The sequence below is a fragment of the Haemaphysalis longicornis genome, unplaced genomic scaffold (assembly GCF_048455015.1).
Source record: "Haemaphysalis longicornis isolate Haplotype H1 unplaced genomic scaffold, Haemaphysalis longicornis Haplotype H1 scaffold_2, whole genome shotgun sequence".
NCBI lineage: Eukaryota > Metazoa > Arthropoda > Arachnida > Ixodida > Ixodidae > Haemaphysalis > Haemaphysalis longicornis.
The window spans coordinates 231,793,495-231,814,094 of NW_027526295.1; the positions used below are offsets into that span (position 1 = coordinate 231,793,495).

General features: G+C 47.0%; 1 protein-coding gene across 1 annotated transcript in view; it reads right to left on the bottom strand.

Moving 5' to 3' along the window:
• Window positions 1–218: 218 nt before the first annotated feature.
• The window catches only part of LOC144170107 (uncharacterized), a 31,419-nt gene continuing 11,037 nt past the window's right edge, over window positions 219–20,600 (bottom strand). The window contains exons 8-14 of the mRNA XM_077699678.1: window positions 19,407–19,545; window positions 17,096–17,251; window positions 13,843–14,208; window positions 5,957–6,152; window positions 5,308–5,402; window positions 3,318–3,482; window positions 219–2,545 (exon numbers count right to left, since the gene is read on the bottom strand). Of these exons, the coding sequence (XP_077555804.1) occupies window positions 2,177–2,545; window positions 3,318–3,482; window positions 5,308–5,402; window positions 5,957–6,152; window positions 13,843–14,208; window positions 17,096–17,251; window positions 19,407–19,545 (1,486 nt within the window). The 3' untranslated portion in view covers window positions 219–2,176. The remainder of the gene's footprint in view (window positions 2,546–3,317; window positions 3,483–5,307; window positions 5,403–5,956; window positions 6,153–13,842; window positions 14,209–17,095; window positions 17,252–19,406; window positions 19,546–20,600) is intronic.

Sequence of the window (20,600 nt, forward strand, 5' to 3'; positions counted from 1 at the left end):
TTTTATGGACATCGTTACAAGTGGACTGCATCATATTGCTTTCAAGTTCGATGTTGCCAATGTCCCAAAGAAAATGGTAAGGCACTTAGCAATTTTTATCATCTACTTTTAGAGTAACAATGTTTATTTACAATGAACAATAAGGATGCCTGTTATGAGCTTATTAACAATAAAGGCAAGGTACAAATATAACCAAGGAATAAGGGTAAGGTGTGAAGATAAGTAAGGCCCACTAGAAACTTGAATGGTATCCTCCCATAGCTGCCAACATGACTAAACCATAATTTTCTGTGATCAAGACATTGCATTTTCTTAAGTGAGAGAATAGAAATTCGATACAGCTGCATGCTCCATTGTTTTAAAGGGGCACTGACACAAAAATTTTGCACCTTATGTTTTTTTGTTGCGATAAGTAGCTAATGACCTATTTATCATGTGTGGAAACTTCATTTGCTTCAGCGCGCGATGGTTGTTTAATTAGACAAATTTTAATGCGGCCAGTCGCAGTTTCGGTTTCAGCGAGCGCTGCGAAAGGTTGGATTTTGTATAATCAGAGCGGTCCACATGACCACACAAAACTGTGATGTGTGTGGCGCCCGGCAACCCGCGCACATGAAGCGGCATTCACACGAGGGAGCATTTCGAGCAGTATTCACAGGAGGGAGCATTTCAACGGAGAAATCCGAGGGATATCGTGCATCACCAGAGGTGGACTTCTGCTCGGCCAGCTCGTTCACTCACGTGGAGGATGCGACTGTTGGACGGATATCACTGTTTGAAGTTGCCAATCTCTACTGCTATAGCACTGTCGATTTCGCGTCGACGGAATTTCTGCTAAAGTCCATACGTACTGATCTCGTCAGCCGCCCAAAAAACGGCCGTGTACGTGATAAAGGCTCTGCGTGTGCTAACTTGCTGCCACAGCAAGTGAACAACGCGCGACGCAGTGGGTAGGGAGACGTGTGCTGGGAGCAGCTGGCTGGTCTGCCTAAAGATGTTAGGCTTAACTATGTGGTGGATATTCGATGCAGACGACGATCTTTAATGCAATTCGCCATCACATCATTACCTCCTTTCTCGTATGTGCAGCTTGTTTGGGACTTGAATCTCATTTAGTGCAGCAGTAACAAGCTATTACTCGAGCCACCTGCGCCGGCCTGCGCCACTTCGTCCGCACAGCGACTGTGCTGGTGGTATACGCAGCTCCCTCAGTGCGCCTATCATGTGCCTGGTACGTTTTCGCGTCCAGTGTAAAAAAAAGCATAAAGAATAAAGTGCCTGGAATCACTGTAGAACTTAGGTCGCGACCAGCTGCCCGATGAGCCAACAAAATCCCAGCGCCACCGCCGCCAGCGATCGGATCGTAGCTCAAGAGCAAAAGCTCCAACCTCCGATCGGAACGGTGAGCTGGTGAGAAATGCCGGCAGTACGGAAGCGGCCAACACAAACTCCCGACATTATTGAAATCTGTTTATTTACTCCACATCCAAGTAGGCGTCGATCCCACGAGGACTTCCACTGACTGCTGGTTGCGTTACGCACACTTTAAAATTTATTTTAAATATGCTCTAGGCTGCATTTGCTGCTGATATTTCGCAGATGATGTATGTGTGTTCACACCAATCTATCTTCCAAGTTATGCCGCCAAAATTTTGTGTCAGTACTCCTTTAAGTACAGGGTGTTACAACAATAAATGAGCCACTTTCAACAATTTCCAACAACAAACTCTCATATCCTAGCGACTGAAATTTCGCACGAGGGTTGCATTTTATAGTCAATTACAAAAAATATCGCATGAGCATTAGCAACGCCCCGATTTTTATAGCACTTGAACAAAAAATAAAATTTTGGCAAATGGGCCTCAATTCGCGGAAATAATTTTTCCCCTTATGCACGTACACGTAAAAATAAATAAAAAAAGAAGCTTAGCTCAGCTGAATACAGGAATCCACTTAAAAGCAAAGAAATTATAAATACCCAAACCACTGCTGTTGCCTCTGCTACACCAAAACAAGAAAAAGAAGGACCATAAAATGTGACCTTCATGCAAAGTTTTAGCACAGCGCAATCAAGTTAGCCGTTTCCTCAAAATACTATTTAAATGGTTCATTTATTGTCAAACACCCTGTACAAGGGATGCTGTGCAGAGTCACAGGTAATGACACTGGAGCTTTCTTAGAACCCCTCGGCACTCACTCTTTTCTTTTTCAAGGGCTGCTTTTCTCTCCTTAGCCTATCCGTCTGTTCTGTCATGGACAACGTTTGACTTAAACATATCACATCATCATCTCCCTCATCCACAAACAATGGCTGACTAGCGTCATAATATTCTGAAGCAGATGATTGTGAAGGCAGTGCAGCGCCAAAATCCAGACGCCGAACTTCAGGTGCTGGTGTGGACACTAGCTCGTCTTGAAAGGAAGTCGTCAGTTGCGAACTTTCAGGCCAATCCTGTCGCTCCTGCCTCTCCCAGTGTTCCGAAGTGCCCATAAATGATGCCTCTGCACCTTGGTTCCCGTCATGGTCGTCTACAGGGTGCCTTGCCTGAAATATAAGGCAGAAAATAGATGTAAGATGTACAATAGGTTATGATTTAAAGGAGTACTGACATGAAACTTCAAAGCTGATGTAGCTATGTAAAAGGCTTCTGTTGTATATGGAGATATCTCCCAGCAAGTTTAAACAGTAACCATTCAGAACAACAAATTTTAAATCCATTTTAATCTTTGCCCGCACAAGAAAGCTTAGAGCGGATACCCTTCCGCAATCGGCAACAGCATGACACCATCTGCTCCTCCTGACCCCAAACTACCGACGATAGGGCGCCAGTGACGTGGCCAACGTGCTGGCTGCGATTGGCGCTTGCAGCTCTGGCGTATGTATCACGTCACGGTTTCGGGACCGATGACATGCTACCTGGGTGCATGGGGATGGTGGAGACCCCGACCGGACTGGATGAGCGCACACGCTCACTCGTATGCCCATATTGGCAGTTGTGCGACCAGAACGGTGACTTCACGGGCGCCCTCCTGTCATGGCGGCCGCCTCGGTACTCGTTTTGTCGAAACCGAAACTAACGCAAATAAACAAGGCTGTAAATAATTATTTACACTTCGACCGACCGTCTAATGTTCCATTCTAAGATTAGGCACGCATAACAGCGAAAAGAAAAAACATAACACGAAAATTTCGTGTCAGTATTTGTTCAAAGGAAAAGTTTTCAGTAGATTTAGAGCCGGAGCTTTTTTAGTACGGACAGTCCGCGTTAGTGCACAGGTGTGCACAGCTGAGAGAAGTGGGAAAGGCGGGACTCAACTGCACTAGTCCATTGCTCGAGGTAGCGCCTTGCTGTCCGGTCCCACGTGCCCAGGTGAACGGCCTCCAACGTGTTCATTATGCCGTCGACGTCGCTGTCCTCTGACCCGCATGCACCAATGGTCTTTAGCGTTTTCTTCCATTCCCTTGGAGCCAGCACCTTGTTCTACAAGCAACATCAGGAAAAGTGTGATTAGTGTTCAAGTGCTAAGCTAGCCAACATTTTGTCTGCAGTAAATTCAGCTGTAAAATGCATCCACTTATTTATTTCAGAATACTGCAGAGCAATGTGCGGGCACAAGCACGCGTGGGTATATCAAACATAAATTTACAAAACAAGAGACAATAATAAAGCATCAACATAAAAATTAAAAAAGAAGGAGGCGCTCCAAATCAGCGAAAAAATTACTAGAATCGAAAATGTCAGGGGGAATGAATTACAATTCTTCCCACTTCTGGGAAAAAAAAAAAGAAGAAACTCATGGTGCTCTCACTGTGCTTATAAAATTGATTTCAAGCTCAGCTCGCCGTGTGACAACATTTACAACTTTGTACTATGCTGTAATAACATGAAGCAGTGAAATTTTTTTTCGCTGCACCCACCACAACGGGAAAAGGGAACAGTTAAATTCCACAGGGCTGTTTTTTAATCCCCTCCCTTTAGTGAGAAGTGCAGGCTGTCAAAGCCACTTGGCCTGCACCTTGTTCGCATTAAATTCTAAGCTTAATTCAAATGTGTGGCTTAATGATATCCACAATAAAGGTCGCAAATACGGCCGATTTCACTCATAAAAACTCTATCAACTTTTTTTTGTCCTGACCCGCATATGTTCTGAAGGCATCAAGATTCAGTTATAATGCAACTGGTTATAAAAGACTAGATTGCCTAGCACAGGGGAGCAAATTTTAGGTGAAATTTAGTTCTCAGTAAAACTTACATGACTATCAAAGCAAGAACTGTGTAACACCTGAATTGTCACTTGCTTAGAAAAGAAAAATAAATTCACCTAGCAAAAATGCAAATGCTAAGACGTAGGGTTATGGGCAAGCATTGCCTAAGCTGTGAGCATCCACTTCACTTCTCTAGCACTTTATTTTTCAAGGGAGGGAAGAGTGTCTGAGCATGTGTGAAGAGGAGGGGAATGAGTTACACTTGACACAACTGGCTCTCACTTGATTTTAAGTTCAGTGACAATGAACAATGTGTGCCACTCTTTATGAACTACTAGTTTTGATGATGATTTTTGAGATAAGAAAGAGCTTACGGATAAAGACAATGTGACAACTACGAACAACCATCAGGGCCACTATAATACCAGGGCAGCATTGAAGACGCAAATCACCGTGAAAGTGAGTTTCTAACAAGTCTCTGAGCACAGTAAAGGGTACCTTTAAAACCATTAATACAGCTTCTGATTGAAGTGGAAAATACAGCGAGCATTTATTGCAGTTCGGAGAAGTAAAGAAAGTAGCTTTCACTGACTTTTTTAATAAATGATAACACACGTGAAGTTGCTTTGGTATGGTATGGTATGATCACATACGTGAAGTTGCTTCGGTATGGCAATATGGTACACTACAAGCACAACAAATGGCTTTCAGTACAAATATGATCAATTAATAATTACTAATGAGAGCTGGCTTGATGCTCAATCGAGCTCATCTGCAATCAAAAAAGAAAAAAAGATGGGAGTGAAAAATTAAAGGGTTTGGGCGTACGCATTGCACAAGTATTACAAATATTAGAAATAGCTTTCACAGTTTTTGCACAAGTTCTTCCCTTTGCAAAGTGAATGTTCCTGAAGCTGTTTTATTCTGCCTGCAAAAATGCCAATAAAGAGGCCTTGAATCGGGCAATCCACCATACAAACGCGGTCGCCTGAAGTATCGTTACGATCGGGCTAGCTTCACTACAGGTTTACATGTACTTTTGCCGCACGCATGTTTCTAGGCATGCTGCTTTACTGCGGTTCCGGTAGAGGCACACTTACCTCTTTCATGGATTTGACGATGACATCCTGCAGGACTGATAGCTGTGACCTCTTGTGCTCCGAGAACCCCCCAATGCTGTCATCTGGCACAACTCCTGCGTTCGATTCCACGACAGGTTACAGAATACTGGTCATGAAAATGTGGCCTGAAGTATGGCGAAATATTTGGCAAGTCGCAGAGTTTTAAGATGTTCTAAGAAAGTGTGAACAGCACTGTAGATGGCTTGCGATGACAGTACAAATGAGGTTAAAAGCAAGAACATGGTTGAGGGTATCTGTGTGTGGCACCATTAGAAACTTCCTGCTCACCTTCGACCTTACACACTGGCTTCTACTGATCCTAAAGTGTATTATTATTCTCAAATAGGCCTTTCAAACATGTTTAATGAGACTAGTGGTAAAATTCACTCTCGTCTTCAAATCAATCAACACAGAACAGCAAGCAGAGCACTCAACGCATATTTAGCATTCTCTTTTCAAACCCATGTTATAGGCGGCTACAATGCTGCCTATCCCACGCTATCAGATTGTTTTACAGTTTCTAAGCAGTGAGCATGTGGCGCTGAACAGTAGTGATATTCAACACACTGTCCCTCCATAAACATTCAACATAAAGGTTGGGTACAATGTTTTAAAGGTTAAGGCTCACCACTGTAGTCGGTGTAATGACGGACAATGAGCGGATGATCGCCCCCATTTTGCTCCGTTTCTGGATCAGCAGCGACGACAAGTCCAGTCCACCATCCCACGGCCTCGGTTATTTCCCGCGCTGGCAGCAGCCTGCAGCCGGCACTGAAGTTCCAGTTGCCGCTGCAGAGAGGCTCTCCACCATCCCACACGAAGTCCTGCAGAAAAGATGCACCCTCAGGTGAGGCCACTGCTCTTAGTTAAAGGGGCCATGCACACAAAATACAAGTTTGTATAATTCAAAAAGTTTCATGTTCTACAGTGCCCCCAGTGCTTGTCCCAGAGCAAATGATGCCGTAGTTGCTGAGAAATTAATCGATTTAGGTTAAAATTTTGATTCTCCCGCCAAATCGTGTGTTTTCGTGACGTCTGCCAGGAAGCCACGAGGGCGGGTATTTAAACGAACTTCTGGTGCTTCATTAGGATCTGCAGCCTTGCTTACCGTCAGTACTCCCAGATGGCACTACCATAGTCAGCCGGGGACCGTTGTCTGGGTTTGCTTTGTTTTTTAAAGACGATAGTCTTTCTTGGGCTACTTAAACCCAGAAATTTTGGTCTGTCTATATGTCTGTCTGGCTGTCTGTCTGTCTGTCTGTCCGTCTGTGTCTGTGACTCGATTCAGCCACTCGGCCAAAGCAAAAGAATGCCTGCGCAATAGTCTTATATAGTCACAGCTAAATCTACCCCTCTTGGTCCGGTGTAATGTTCATACTTGTCAACATTGTTGAAGAAGAACAAGACATTACGCAATTATGAGACAACAAATCAATACAGGAGTGATATTTGCAGTGTTCCTTTATAAAAATTCAAACATGCTTGACTTTTGCGAAATTAAATACTTCATCAACTGCAGAAAAAGAATTCACTCCGCCGTCGCCTGCTGTCGCCCGCGCCACTATAGCTGCTGGCGCCATTTTAAGAAATCAACCGGCAACAGTTACGCAAGGTTCCACTAGATAGTTTCCACGTTCTGCTTGCAACGCACGTGGAGTAGGGAAACGCGCTTCTATAAACGTTGAAGTAGGGTGCCTCGATTAACGTGCGTCTTCGCCGTACGGCAGCGTTGGCATCGAGACACCCGGTTTGGAGCAGTGGAACGCGCAAAATTTAAAACGATTTAAGCAAACATTTGGCGTCTTTACCTTGGGAGGAGCGCGACGCAAGTGGAACAACATGAGAGGTGAGCGGTAAAGCGAAGGGAGGCATTTACTTCGCAAAAGCCGATAAAGACTATCATCTTTTGACGTCATTTGCAACGAAAGGAGCAGATACGCGGGCAATTTTTTTTACTGTATTTGCACCTGGCCTGTTTTTGTTACGCCAGAAAATAATCGTTTCGTGAAGCATGGGGTTTGCTCGACAAACAGGGTCATGTAAGAACGTCACTCACGGCAATCGGCCAGTATTGTGTCCAAAGCGGCAGACTGCTGTGCAGCTAAATCAAGCATAGTGCACCCAGTACCAACAGCAGTGCGCATCGGTACTGCTAAGTTTACGTGTATTTTCGTAATTTTCATTGTTTACCCCACCATTCGTACTGCTGTAAAATGAATGTGCATTACATTTAAGCGCAAATAGCTCGTTCGGCAAGCTTATAAGCCCTGCCTAATTTCCGTTTGATTTTGCCGGCCTCCACCAATTGCACAGTTGTGCATATTGCGTCATATGTTATAGTGCGGGAAATGAGCTAGTGAGTCGCATGACCATTCCCTCTTTTCACAATTATATAGCTTGTTTGAGCGAAGTTTACATTAAACATGGTGTCAGTATGATTCTAACGAGGCAATCTTTTCAATGAACTAAACTTGTATCTTGTCTGAATGGCCCCTTAAACACGTCAACAGTGATACGGATTAGGATCTTCTTGAACATTTAAATAGCGGTGCTGTTCCTTCATCAAAAGCTGGGGAGGTAACTGCGAGAATATTACAATACTAGTATTAAAGAAAACGAGAAAGGAGAATATGATGCACAACAGCCCTAATTCATCATCATCATCACCACCACCACTGTCAGCCTACTCAGGGCCACTGCAGGACGAAGGCCTCTCCCATTGACCTCCAACTGCTCTTGTCCTGCGCTGCTCGAGTCCACAGTTTACCCTCAAATTTACATATTTCATTCCTCCATCGGCTACTGGCCTTACTGGAGGTAGAAAAGGCTCTCAAAGGCATGAAAAGAGAAAAAGCTGCAGGTGGCCACGGTGTAACCGTTGTTACGAATCGGCCAGCGCCGCCGTACTGTCTCGCATCACTCCTCGGCTGTGTGGCGAAGCCCCTGCGTGCGCCCTCGAAAACAGGCGCAACCATGTCGGTGGCAAGTTGCGACAAGCCGCGTCAGACGCGTTGCAGCGCATTTCAAAACTTCGGCGGCTGGCGCCGATGCTCGTCTCCACAGAGGCCCCGTCGATCGCAACGGAGTCCTCCTCTCTCCCCTCTCTCGGACTCAACAAGCGCGGAGGCTACCGACAACTAACGAACACTGGAAAGAGTGTTGTGTGTGTCTGTGACGTTCGTGGCGTGTTCCCACTTGTTGCGTTTGACCGTTATCGCTTTTGGGTATAAATAGAGCTGCCCAAGCGTTGTAACTCATTCCTGTTAGAGCAGCGAATCGATGTTGTCGCTCTGCTCGAGTCCTGTATTGTAACCTCGCCCGTCGGGGCATTGTTCTTTGGCTTCGGCTCACTTCTCGCTATGAAGTAAACAGTTTATGTTGGCCTGTCAGCTCTGGACGTCTTCCCGGCTGCAGTCGGCCTTCATGGTCGCAACAACTGGTTGGCAGCGGTCAGATGGCAACTTCGTAACACCTGAAGCCAGCGGTGCGAGACCCAACACCACGGATGTCAAGGCGGCTTCGGACTTCGCAGAATTCACGGCGGTCAAGGGTGAGTGCGGGACTTTTCTTCACTGAGTTTTACCAGGCTTCTGAGGATAGCTGGTAGGGCGTGTGTTTTTGTCGCGTGGGTTATTCGCGCAAAACATTTTTGGAGCAGTGGGAAAGCAGTACTCTAGACCGGCCATGAATTTGAAAGCGTTGAAAAAACCGCAGTTGTTGGAGCTTGCAAAAGAGTTGCGCTTGGATGTTACGGACGCACTGAGAGAGCCAGAGCTGATACAGGCTATACTCGCTGTTGGGGCTGACGATGATGAGCTGTCAGAGTACATTGAGCTGATCAATGACAGGGAGACCGCCAAGCGTCAGGCTGCAGAGGCAGAGGCTGAGCGCAAGCGTGAGGAGCTCGAGAGACGGAAACAGGCACGTGAGGAACGAAAGCGAGACATGAGAAATTTTTACGAGAGCACGAGGAAAAGATGCGACGGTACACCCTCGATATCGAGCGCTTTGAACAGGAAAGAAGGGAGCTCGAGGGAGAGAGACTCCAACGGGAGAACAAGAACCTAGAGCACAAAATTCAACTCGAGCAGGAAGAAGCGAAGCCCGAGTTAGAACTATTGCTCGAAAAAGACATCGTTATCAAGGAAAGCACCACCGTGCCAGCGCTGCCAGTAGCAGACGCTCGGGAGCGCGAATCGGAGGTGACGGTTGCAGCCCAGCAGCGCGTCAAGGTTGCTGAGAGAGATAACGAAGGCGCATTAGCTCAGACTGTCGGCAGAGGCGGCAGAGGGCAGTGCGTGTCCACTGAGTGCGATAATGTGTCGGCGTTTGTTTTGGAGATCTCGGCGGAGTGTTCGAACGGTTCAAATTCGCGGGAGGCCTTGGTAACGGCTACCGACTTGAACGTGAACATTTCGCGAGATAGCGACGTTTCGCAGGAATGCGTAAACAATGAGGCTACCAAAACGCAACACGAGTCCGCCGAAACGGAGGTTGTTCCTTCGGACGGTAGCACAGAAACGAGCGATGTGGTGGCAAAGCCTGCAGTCGAGGCAGCGAACGGTTTGCATGGTTCAGTTGGGAGTCATGACGATCTCGCCACTGAGCAAGCCGATTCCGTCCTGGCACCAGCTCAGGTAGCTGACCTCGAGCAACGGCCAGCCGAGCTCGTAGAGATTCAGGTGTCTGGGGCGGCTGAGCCGTCTTTTGAGACAGAGCAGCCTGGTTGTAGTGTAGTTCTGGCAGTGAGAAAGGAGAACGGCAACACACTTCGGCCTTCGCGTGCCGAGGCTGTTGCTGAAAACGCGAGGGATGACGAGATAGGGTCTGTTGGAAGTTACGAGGTGTCTAAAGAGCTCCTCGTGGCCTTGTCACTCCCAGCTGATGCTCCCGATGATAGGCCAACATCGGCTGAGCTAGTTGAGGTTGCGGTGTCGACTGCGGCTGAGCCGAAGTCGGGAACCGACCAGCCTAGAGAAGAGAACGTGAACGCGTTCCGATGTTCGCTTGCCGAACGCGTTCGCGAAAAGGCGAGCAACGAGGAGAGAGAAAGAACTTCTGCGCGTTCTTGTGGCGCGCGTTTCAATGCGAGCACGCCGAGGGGCAAGGCCATGAGCTCGCATCGCGCCAAGGGAACGCCGCCTCCTAGAAGGAGTGCGTGCCTAACGTATGAACGGTGGAAAATGTCGCTCGCTCCTCCACGCGCTCGACCTTTGTCGAAAACACCGGCCGGTGTCCTTTCACGCGGTCGCAGCAGTCTCTTTCAGAGAACGGGCGCACCTAAAGTGAGATACAAATTGGGGAAAGCTTGGAGCAATGATGAGAGCTCGAATCGCAGCTCTCAGCGCGAGAAGTGGCTTGTAGACGCCTGACTTTCTCAATTTCATTGTTTTTCCTGACGCAGGTTTCGCCCTTTACGATTACATTTCTTTTTGTGTGGAACATTTCCAATCACGCGAAATGTCAACTTTCAGGTTTTTTCACTTGTCTAAAGTACTGCTGGGCAAAAATATAACTAGAGTAGATAGTTATGAGCGTATTTTATCGCAAATAAAAGCCTGGTAGATCTTCAGTGTGGATTTGTCTTCGCACTTGCCGGCGATGCGGTTGTGTCTTCCTGTGTTGTTCTGTTGCATGCCTGACCAAGCCAGAGACGTTCTTGGGAAGCCACTACTCGTCTAGTGACCCGCCCGGTGAAGCTCCAGCACGGTGTCGTACAGCCAAGGCCTGGAGTCGAGCGTCTGCCGAGCACTTCACTTCGAAAGCATCCCTCCGGACAACGGTTGAAGACCCTTATCCACCGGGATCTCGGACCCCCGGCGGAGAAGCTGTTACGAATCGGCCAGCGCCGCCGTACTGTCCCGCATCACTCCTCGGCTGTGCGGCGAAGCCCCTGCGTGCTCCTTCGGAAACAGGCGCAACCATGTCGGTGGCAAGTTGCGACAAGCCGCGTCAGACGCTTCGCACTCAGCCCATCAAAACTTCGGCGGCTGGCGGCGTGGCTCGTCTCCACGCTCTTCAAGGACACAGAGGCCCCGTCGATCGCAACGGAGTCCTCCTCTCTCCCCTCTCTCGGACTCAACATGCCCGAGGCTATGAACGGCTTACGAACTCTGGAAAGAGTGTTGTGCGTGTTCCAGCCTGTTGCGTTTGACCGTTATCGCTTTTGGGTATAAATAGAGCTGCCCAAGCGTTGTAGCTCATTCCTGTTAGAGCAGCGAATCGATGTTGTCGCTCTGCTCGAGTCCTGTATTGTAACCTCGCCCGTCGGGGCATTGTACTTTGGCTTCGGCTCACCTCTCGCTATGAAGTAAACAGTTACGTTAGCCTACGGCTTCTGGACTTCTTCACGGCTGCAACAGCGGCTGGCCGCTCGCATCATACACGCTACCACTCGTATGTCGGAGGCCACGGAGCTCGGATCGGGTGCCCCCGCCCGGTCGCAACACCGTGGATCTTTTGAAGAAGGAAGGCGATATTGTACTGGAAAAGCTTGCTGTACTATTTGCAGAATGCTTGAAGACTCAAAAACTGCCCACAGCCTGGAAGAACACCAACATTGTTCTGATTCATAAGAAGGGAGTTCCCAAGGACCTCAAGAATTACAGACCCATCGGCCTACTCTCGGTTGTTTACAAGCTGCTTACCAAAGTTATAGTAGTTAGCCGCATAGGCGACAGCCTGGATTCCCTACAACCCTTAGAGTAGGCTGGGTTTAGTAAAGGGCACTCAACCATAGATCACATCCATGGCATCAATCAAGCCATAATTACCAACAAAAAAATTTAGTTGACTTAAAGCAGCCACTAATAGATGCCCTAAAACTGTAAAGGAATTGGTACTGTAGACGTATTAGGACCTATGGAGAGATGGCACATTTTGATAGGAAAAGGATGCAAATAACGATTGCTCTCAAGCAATCAATCAAATACAATAAAGCGAATCTGATCTGCTAATGCGGCTATACCACAAGACAAAACTCTGTGCAGCCGCAGTTATGTTACAGCAGTTTTTAAATGTTATATTTTAGTATGCCGCGCAATATTTGCGCAACATCAGTGTATATTATTAAGACGGTAGCTGCATGGAGCATACAGTTTCATGCTAACACAAACTAGAAGGTAGTCCGTTGCTGCAGTTGCGTGCCGTATTGGGTGCCGTCATAGCAATTTAAACGTTCCTCTCTACTTGGCCTGGCTTGCAGCATATCTTCTTGTGCCCCCTGAGAACAAAGGCAACAACACAAGAAACTTTCTTTTCTTGTTCAACTGGCAAGAATCTTTTAAATTTCTGACAAGGACATTTTTGATTAGCTATACCTTTATGATATAAAAATAACCTTAACTAGTCTCTTGACAGCAATAATTAAAGTTTATGCAGCCACAGGAATCTTCTGAACTTGTTGCAGATCCATGTCAAGTAACTACAGAACGCTTCTCCACGGTACAGTGGCAGTGGCACAGTGGTTCAAGCATGGCTCAAGCAGACTTCAGCACCAGATTTCAGCCTATCATATATTAGGATGAAACCCTGTGGCATGGGCGACTATTTCTGCAACAGCTAGAACAGTACTGATGCAGGTTCCGCGTTCCTTTCACAATGGGAAGAACAAGGAGATGAGAGCACAGTAGCTTGCCAGCACGCATGGCTGCCCCTGTAGATGCAAAACAGCCTACGTGGAGCCTCTACACCATGCACAGTGATAATGTGAGGTAGACGTGATACTTGCTTTGTAGTTGGCCCAGCAACTACAAAAAAGGGGCTCGGCACCTGCGCTACATTAAGGCCTAATGGCTTTTGCCGGGGAGAGTGCATGATTGGCACTAACCAGGCAACTATATGAATGTACGAGTCAGTGAATGTGAGTGCTCACTAGGGGATCTGCATCACCTGCTGATTTGCGAGGTGGTGAACCTTGCTAAGGGGAAGTCTGAAGCGACATGAAGTGACATGATACAGGTCCAACGTGAACACGATTGGACTGGACTCTTTAAAAGATTTATCACTAACGTGACGGTAGAGTACAGCCTAAACCTTGGCGTAATAGAAATTATCTAACCTTCTTTGCTTAATGGTATCGACCAAGCATGTTCTGCTCCATGGTGCATTGCTAGTGACGCCAACTAAACTAAACATCGCCGCCGTGCTTTACGAGAAGTTTGTTTTCATCTTCATGTGCACAACTTGCCAAGCCTCAGAAAGATGTCCATCGAGTTGAACTTTAAGCTACAAAGAAATCATTCAGCGCACAAATGTGCCAGCATTTATGCAAGCACCGATTCAACCTGGTGCATTTACACTGCCTTATTGGATAGCACGTACTTAGGGGGGGGGCCTACAGCCCACATCTGTGCACCTAGCCATACAGATCAACAATTAAGATCACACCGTCCCAACCACAATCCGTCAGATCTGAAATACGTTCACTGCTTAGCACATAAAAGGCTGCAGCCGTGTGTCTGGCTTCCCCTGTTCCAAGGCATCCCAACTGTGACCAGAAAACATGCTCATCACCTGGTGGAAGAGATCTCCGTAGGAGGTCAGCTGCAGCGCCGAGAAGCCGCCGCCCTTGCAGCCGACCATGCAGCCTCCAATGAGGGGGGCACCGACACGCCTCAGCACCTTGTCCTCCACCGGACAGCCGTGATGCTCCAGGTGCTTGGTGAAGTCATTCGGCCTCGACAGCTGCCACGGAGGTATTACGGAGAGAGGTTGAACAGCCAATGAGTCCTGGTGGACGTGGAACACGGCAACCTGCCTCGACCTCTGCGAGCCGAGGGTGACGTAGAGTTCTCGACTGCTGCCATCTTCGGGGCCTTGAAACGGGGTGAACTCGAGGAATGACGGGGAGTGCTGCATGCTGTGACTCCAAGTCAGCATCTGGGAAGCGAGACGGACGGGGAAGCAAGCTAAGAGAAGAAGACATAATGTAGTTTATTTTCCTCATCTGCTTCTAAATCAAATGAGTGTTGTGAAGGAATAAGGCAAACACAGTAAAACAGCAGAAAATAAAGCAACACGGGTACGGGGTGTAAACTGGTAGGCTATGAATATTTCATCTCACTTGTGGTTGGTATACGATGACGGGGTCAAACACAGTCGCAACGAGATTGACGTTTCTTCAAATACTGCCAATGCTGCCCCAGCTATCAAACGTACTCGGTTCATCAAGTAAAAGCAACACCCTATCCGAGAATGCCCGAATTTTTGGGGCCAAAAAAGTGCTCCCCTCGCAGGCATACTGTGAAGTACTGAGCAAGTGTTTATGCAATTCGATAAATGAAATTTATCGAACTCGATAAAGCATCTGTGCCACAACTGGACCAATAACAATGAAGGGGACGACCAGACCATCCATCTCCCTCCTAATGCTCCCTACCGCCCACCAGAGAACTACGACCCGTCTGCTCTGGTACTGCTGGGCCGACTCTCCGCTTTAGGAGCATCACCTCCACAGACTTCACGTTTCATTCTATGAGACCTAGATCTGACCCGCATTAGGCTCACCAGACTCAGACAGGGTCGTCCCCAAGTCGCTCCTAGCTTTTGCTGTAACTCCCTTGCCCCTCTCCTCCTGCTCACCCTTTTAGGCCAACGTGCTTCCTTTTACAGTAATACATTTTACAACAACAATACTCTTTATTTCTAAGACGACAAGCTACCATGTCTGTCCTTTAGAACGAAATGCACAGTTGTTAGATGCATGACATTTCGGATACAGTCTACGCTCGTTACAGCGGATCCGGCAACAACGGACTTTCGGTTACAACACACCATTTCTGTTGGTTTGTCTGGTCCCCATGCATTTTAAATGGAGTCCACTCCGCTCATAACGGACTCGGCTAGAGCAGACTATCAGCTACAACAGACTAAATTTTGGGCGAAAATTGTTTCAACTGATTATAGTGGACTTCCGTGATGCCGGCATCCGATGTGCTTTTTCTTTGTTTATTTTGGCAAGAAAACTGTTATGCCTGGCAACATTGCTGGCAGCCGGGTCGTTGGTGCAGCCAAGCCAAGCCAGTGCTAGTGGCTTTTTTTTTGTGTGTGCGACCAGCGGCATGAGCGGCAGGGTAGCTGATTTCACTGTCCCATAAATTAAACGTAATTAACGCTGTTGAACATTGGGAAAAACAGGCCGACATCGCCAAAAGTACAGGCCTGTCTAAGCAGACGGTCAGCTCTACCGTCAAGAACAAGGCTGGTGCCGATAAACGCGACTCCGGTGAGATTGAAAAAAGTGGTGCACTCGGAGGCGAGTCTGCCCTCGTCAGTTTTTTTATGTAATAAAAAACTCGAGTTAAGTGAAGTTCAGCTTTTATTATTCCCACGCATGCATCGTTCCCGTTCCGTTCTGTCAAGAAGGTAAGGAATGCCTCAAGTAGGGGGGTTGTTCCCCATCCATTGTGTGCAATCTGCCGGTAACCGTGCGCAGTCCAACTGGTCTAACTTTCGATTTTACAGCTGTCCGTCATCAGATTATTTCATTACAGCTGTTTCAATGACCAGACTAAAATCGCTAAAAATCTGGAAGCTGCCTTGAGGGAACGTCAGGCAGCGATCCGATTGGTTTGACGAATGGTTTCGGGAAAACCTGCGTCGTCGTGACGGGATTTAAAAGAGCCTAGCTAATGCTGATGGCCACGACTGATGTTTTATAGCTGGCTAGTAATTGCGCCTAGTTATATTCTTGCTTTATTTGCTGAACTCATCATGCGTCTTTACACGCTTGACCACAAGCGCTAGGCCTTTTCCAAGTGCCGGTTCTAAGCTTTGGAAACGGTGTTTACGCGATTATTTGCCCTCGCGCAAACACTGTGCAGAGGTGCTGCAGGCATGTAGAAAGAACAAAGTTGTACTATGCATATGCAATATCGGTCAAAGTACCCACTTTAGGACTCATACTCCCCCCCAACCCCTGTCGGATACTGCATACTTCGGCTACAGCGGACGTTTTTTTTTTCGGATTCAGAGGGTCCGTTGTAATGGGCGTAGACTGTATCTGCGAAATGCAGACTGATTACTTATGTCTCACTATTTCAAAATGTTCCATAACCCAAATTATCATTACTTCTGCCTCTGTCCTTGACATTGCAAGAAATGGGGTTTTACTACACCTCCAAATGATGGTGTCTTCCCAGACCTCCACAGGCAAGATTTTGAGTTATCCAGAGCACGTTGTGTAAGCCCTTCAATTTAAGCGGGTGAAAATACACAAATGACACAATCAATAGGTTTGGGACTCGACAGACCTTTCGGTGAACAAAATACCAAATTACCCAAAATCGAGTTAACACTGTTTCAGTGAAGTTACAAGATTGCAAGGAACAACACAAAGCACCCAACTTTTGGTTTGAATATCTAGCTTCATTTTAAACTTTTACTTCAGCACTTTGCCATCAGACCTGCACCCGGAATCGGACCTATGACCTTGTACACCACAGCATGGTTTGGCCACTCTGGTAGGTCCTTAGCAGTGGAATATATAGGAGACTGTGTGCATTGGCAAAACACTCTGATTTTCCAATAGACCTTTTCACTCTCACTCTGTTTAATCCTTGTATAAAAGAAAGAAAAGGAGGAGTCCCTGAGCAGTTACCTCACTGTTTGCAATGGAATCTGACAAGGCTATTGGTATGTCACTTTATCTGGGACCGCACGCTCTTCAATTCACTATATGAGCTGATAGAAGCAACCTATTGTCTGATTACTGACTTCATCTTCATTGTAAGCCGAGATTACTAGACATGCAAGTCCCAAAACTTACCGGCTGTCGGGAGTGGCGTTCATCCCAGACTGATAGGAGCCTTGTGCTTGCGAGATAGACTTGGTGGCAATTGAGAGGGTTTGGCTTAAACAACACAAACTCATCCTTCAGGAAGGCTTCGTGCTGCACATTGCAAAAGAGGTGCCTACGGGAACCCTGAAAAGTGCAAGTGTAAGTGTAAGCACACCAACACTGCTATTACACCAGCGTTTAACTAATTTAAGATTAAACATGCTGACAATACACATTCATACAATGTCTTTTGGCACTAAAAAAGTGTTTCTTTTTTTAAAGCAACACATAAAAAATTACCGTGCTGTTCAGTAATTCAACAATTTTCCTGCCATTACAAGCTTTGTACCTAAAAGTAAAAAGCTTTGTACCTAAAAGTAAAGTTTACTGCTGTAACATGCAAAGAAATTTATTGAACTTGAATGGGCTGAGTGATTATATTTTACCAACTTGCATGTCTGTTTGGCTGTTTAGGATGAGAATCCTATATTTCTTCCCTTATTTTAGCATCATGCAACCGTTCACCTTAGGTTGTTAATTATCTATTTTCATCAACTTTTACATTACCATTACTTAGCAACTTATAGCTTGAGAGAGAGAGAGAGAGAGAGAAGGAAAGAGTAATATGAGATATTTGCACAGGTATACAGTCGAAACCCGCAATAACGAAACCGCCAGGGAAAGTGGTAAAGTTCACTCTTGCGAGAATTTTATTGAGGCGAGAATGAAACGTAAACAATAGAAAAATCACTCGCAAACCAGATATTTGTTTCTGAAAGTCGGTTATGTTACTTTGCGAGCCTTACCTTACAGCACCTTCACAACTCAGGCCTCGCAATAAAAGAAGCGGTTCATTGCTAGTCGTCGTGTGCACGTACAAACGACGGAATCGTGTCAAACACACCAAAAGAATCCCATGGGTTTACCTTCTCTGCACATTTTTCTCCTTGGTCCTTGGCAACGAGCATGCAAGTGAACTCCAGCTTCTCCTGTTGACAAACTTTGCCAGACAGTGGCACCTCGTTGTTCAAATGCTGTTCACAAAACCAGTGAGCACCGCTTCGCCGACGAGCGGAAAGGCTGCAGCAGTCCATTACAAAATTGTAGAGAGTGAGCTGCACGCGATTCCGAACTCATCTGCGCTATTCTCCCTTCCTCCACTGGTCCACTGACTTGGGCAGTGACGGCAGCCTTATCTTGTAGCAATAAAAACTTACGCTTTTGGGCAGGAAAAGGCACCTTATCGCGACCAAACGTGCCGACTGCCACATATGCAACAACGTACGTATGCTGTTCTGCAGTAGCCAGTTAGCCCTGGTGGTGTTGCATCGAGGCTGCCTCTGTGGCCGCCTGGTGCATGGTGTTATTTACAAACAGATATGGCAGCACCCACGCAATTACCTATGCCATGACAGAAGTTTATGCCATTTAAGTCTGCAAAAAATGCATTTGAGCACTTTTTAGACAATGTTAGCCTCAAATGGGCAGATATAATGCCGACTGGACTTGCAGCGAATTTTATTAATGAGAGATCGCTGTCCAAAAACATTTCGTTGCCGAGAGATTTGATTGATTGTAGGGTTTAACGCGCCGACGCAACGCAGGCGATGAGGCGCGCCATAGTGGAAGGCTCCAGATTAATTTTGACCACCTGAGGATCTTTAACATGTGCCGAAGTCTCAAACACGAGCGTTTTTGCTTTTCGCCTCCACCAAAAAAGCGGCCGCCGCGGCTGGGAATCGAACCCGCGTCCTCGTGCTCAGCCGCAGAACACCTTAGCCACTGAGCCACAGCAGCGGGTGTTGAGAGATTTAAAATACATGGGCTTTTATGGACGTTCGCCGAGGATCTGAAAATATTTAGTTGCCACGGGAATTTCGTAGTCGTGGAACTTCGCTATCGCGGGGTTTGACTGTATATAAATTCTTTGACTCAAATTATTTTTAGATACACCTATTTCAGTAACTTAGGGATGGAAGACACAACTGAAGACACACTTTTAGTAAAATGTGCTGTTGGGCTAGTTGGTGCATTATGAATCACAAAAATTGCATTGTCTGTCGTTCTTCCTCTGTTTGTCTATTCAGCGCAATTTTTGTAATACACACTTTTAGGCCTGCCTTTTTCTGCCATTTTTCTGCAAAACCCTGCTATTCGTTATTCAAATTATTTACCCGCTATTCCAAATACTCGTTTTCAATTCGATTCAAGCTGAAATGTTGCTACCGCACACCTCTGCCTCTAAGCTGTGTGGGGAGTTTGTGCTTTCTTCCTTGCACAGTGGGGAAAGGAGCCGTACCTCTCTCCTTGCATCAAGGCTGTACAGTGCAGTGCGGTCCATGTAGCCAATGTGGCGGGGATGGCTGCCAAAACTGGCACACCACCACTGGTTGCTGGACGGCCGCTCATGTGACACCGAGGCTTTCCAGGATGGCTCGCTGAAAGAGTCAATGCAAATCCACATTGTTGCTGCCACACTGCACACATTGGCAAACACGCCCCAGGGGCAACAAGGACAGGAGGCCCAAACGTATAAAAAATAATCCGACACTTCACCACAGCACACACTGCCACGCCACTCCATGCACCTTGGGAAGGGCAAGAGACCCCTGCCAGAGCACCCCAGATTCGAGATAACTTCTGGGCACGTGGAGCCAGTCTGGCAATCCTTGTTATACTCGGGGACAACTTAAGAACGACAACGGGAGTTTCCCCTGCACCTCGTCACCGCAGCCGGTTGTTACTCCGTTGCGTGCAAAAAGTGCCTTGCTGCGAGTATCTTGAACATGACACGAGTTGTTTCTATGATTTCTCGCACGTAATCTGCTTTTAAATTCCTGCAGTAACTGCAAAATGACCAGGTGTGAAAAGGAAGACGATGTTACGCATTAAGCGCAATCTCGTTTCAAAACGTGCACGCGTTGACATCCGGGTCCGTCGCTTCGGTGGAGTGATACACTACATGAGCTATTGCCGTTCTTGACTTGTACCCGAGTATAGCACAGTTTTGCACTTTAGCGGTTACTGATCACGGGGGGCCTACACATGTCATTCGTTCGTGCACCTTGAGCAGCGCAAGAGACCCCTGCCAGGGCACCCCACGTTCGAGATAACTTCTTCTAAGCACGTGGAGCCAGTCTGGCAACCCTTTTTAGCCCAGTTTTGCACTTGCACAGTTACTGATCCCGCGGAGCTTACACGTCATTCGAAGCACTTGTGGTAGTTGCAGGGAGGGAATACAAGCAACTATTATGGCATGTGGCACACTGCCTGCCAATGCCATGGCCTCGTGGGAAAAATGGTGCAGCAGGATAATTTTTTTTTTTTTAGAGTTGTGGTGTTTCGCACTGAAGCTGTCTCTGGGCCACGGTGTAAGATATACTTTTAGGTGTGGACACAGCAGCCCAAAAATCTGTCAAATAGAGTTGGTGGCGCCGCGCGTGGACCTTTGATTGAAAGGACATCTGGTGGCAGAACTCTTAACTAAGCTTCG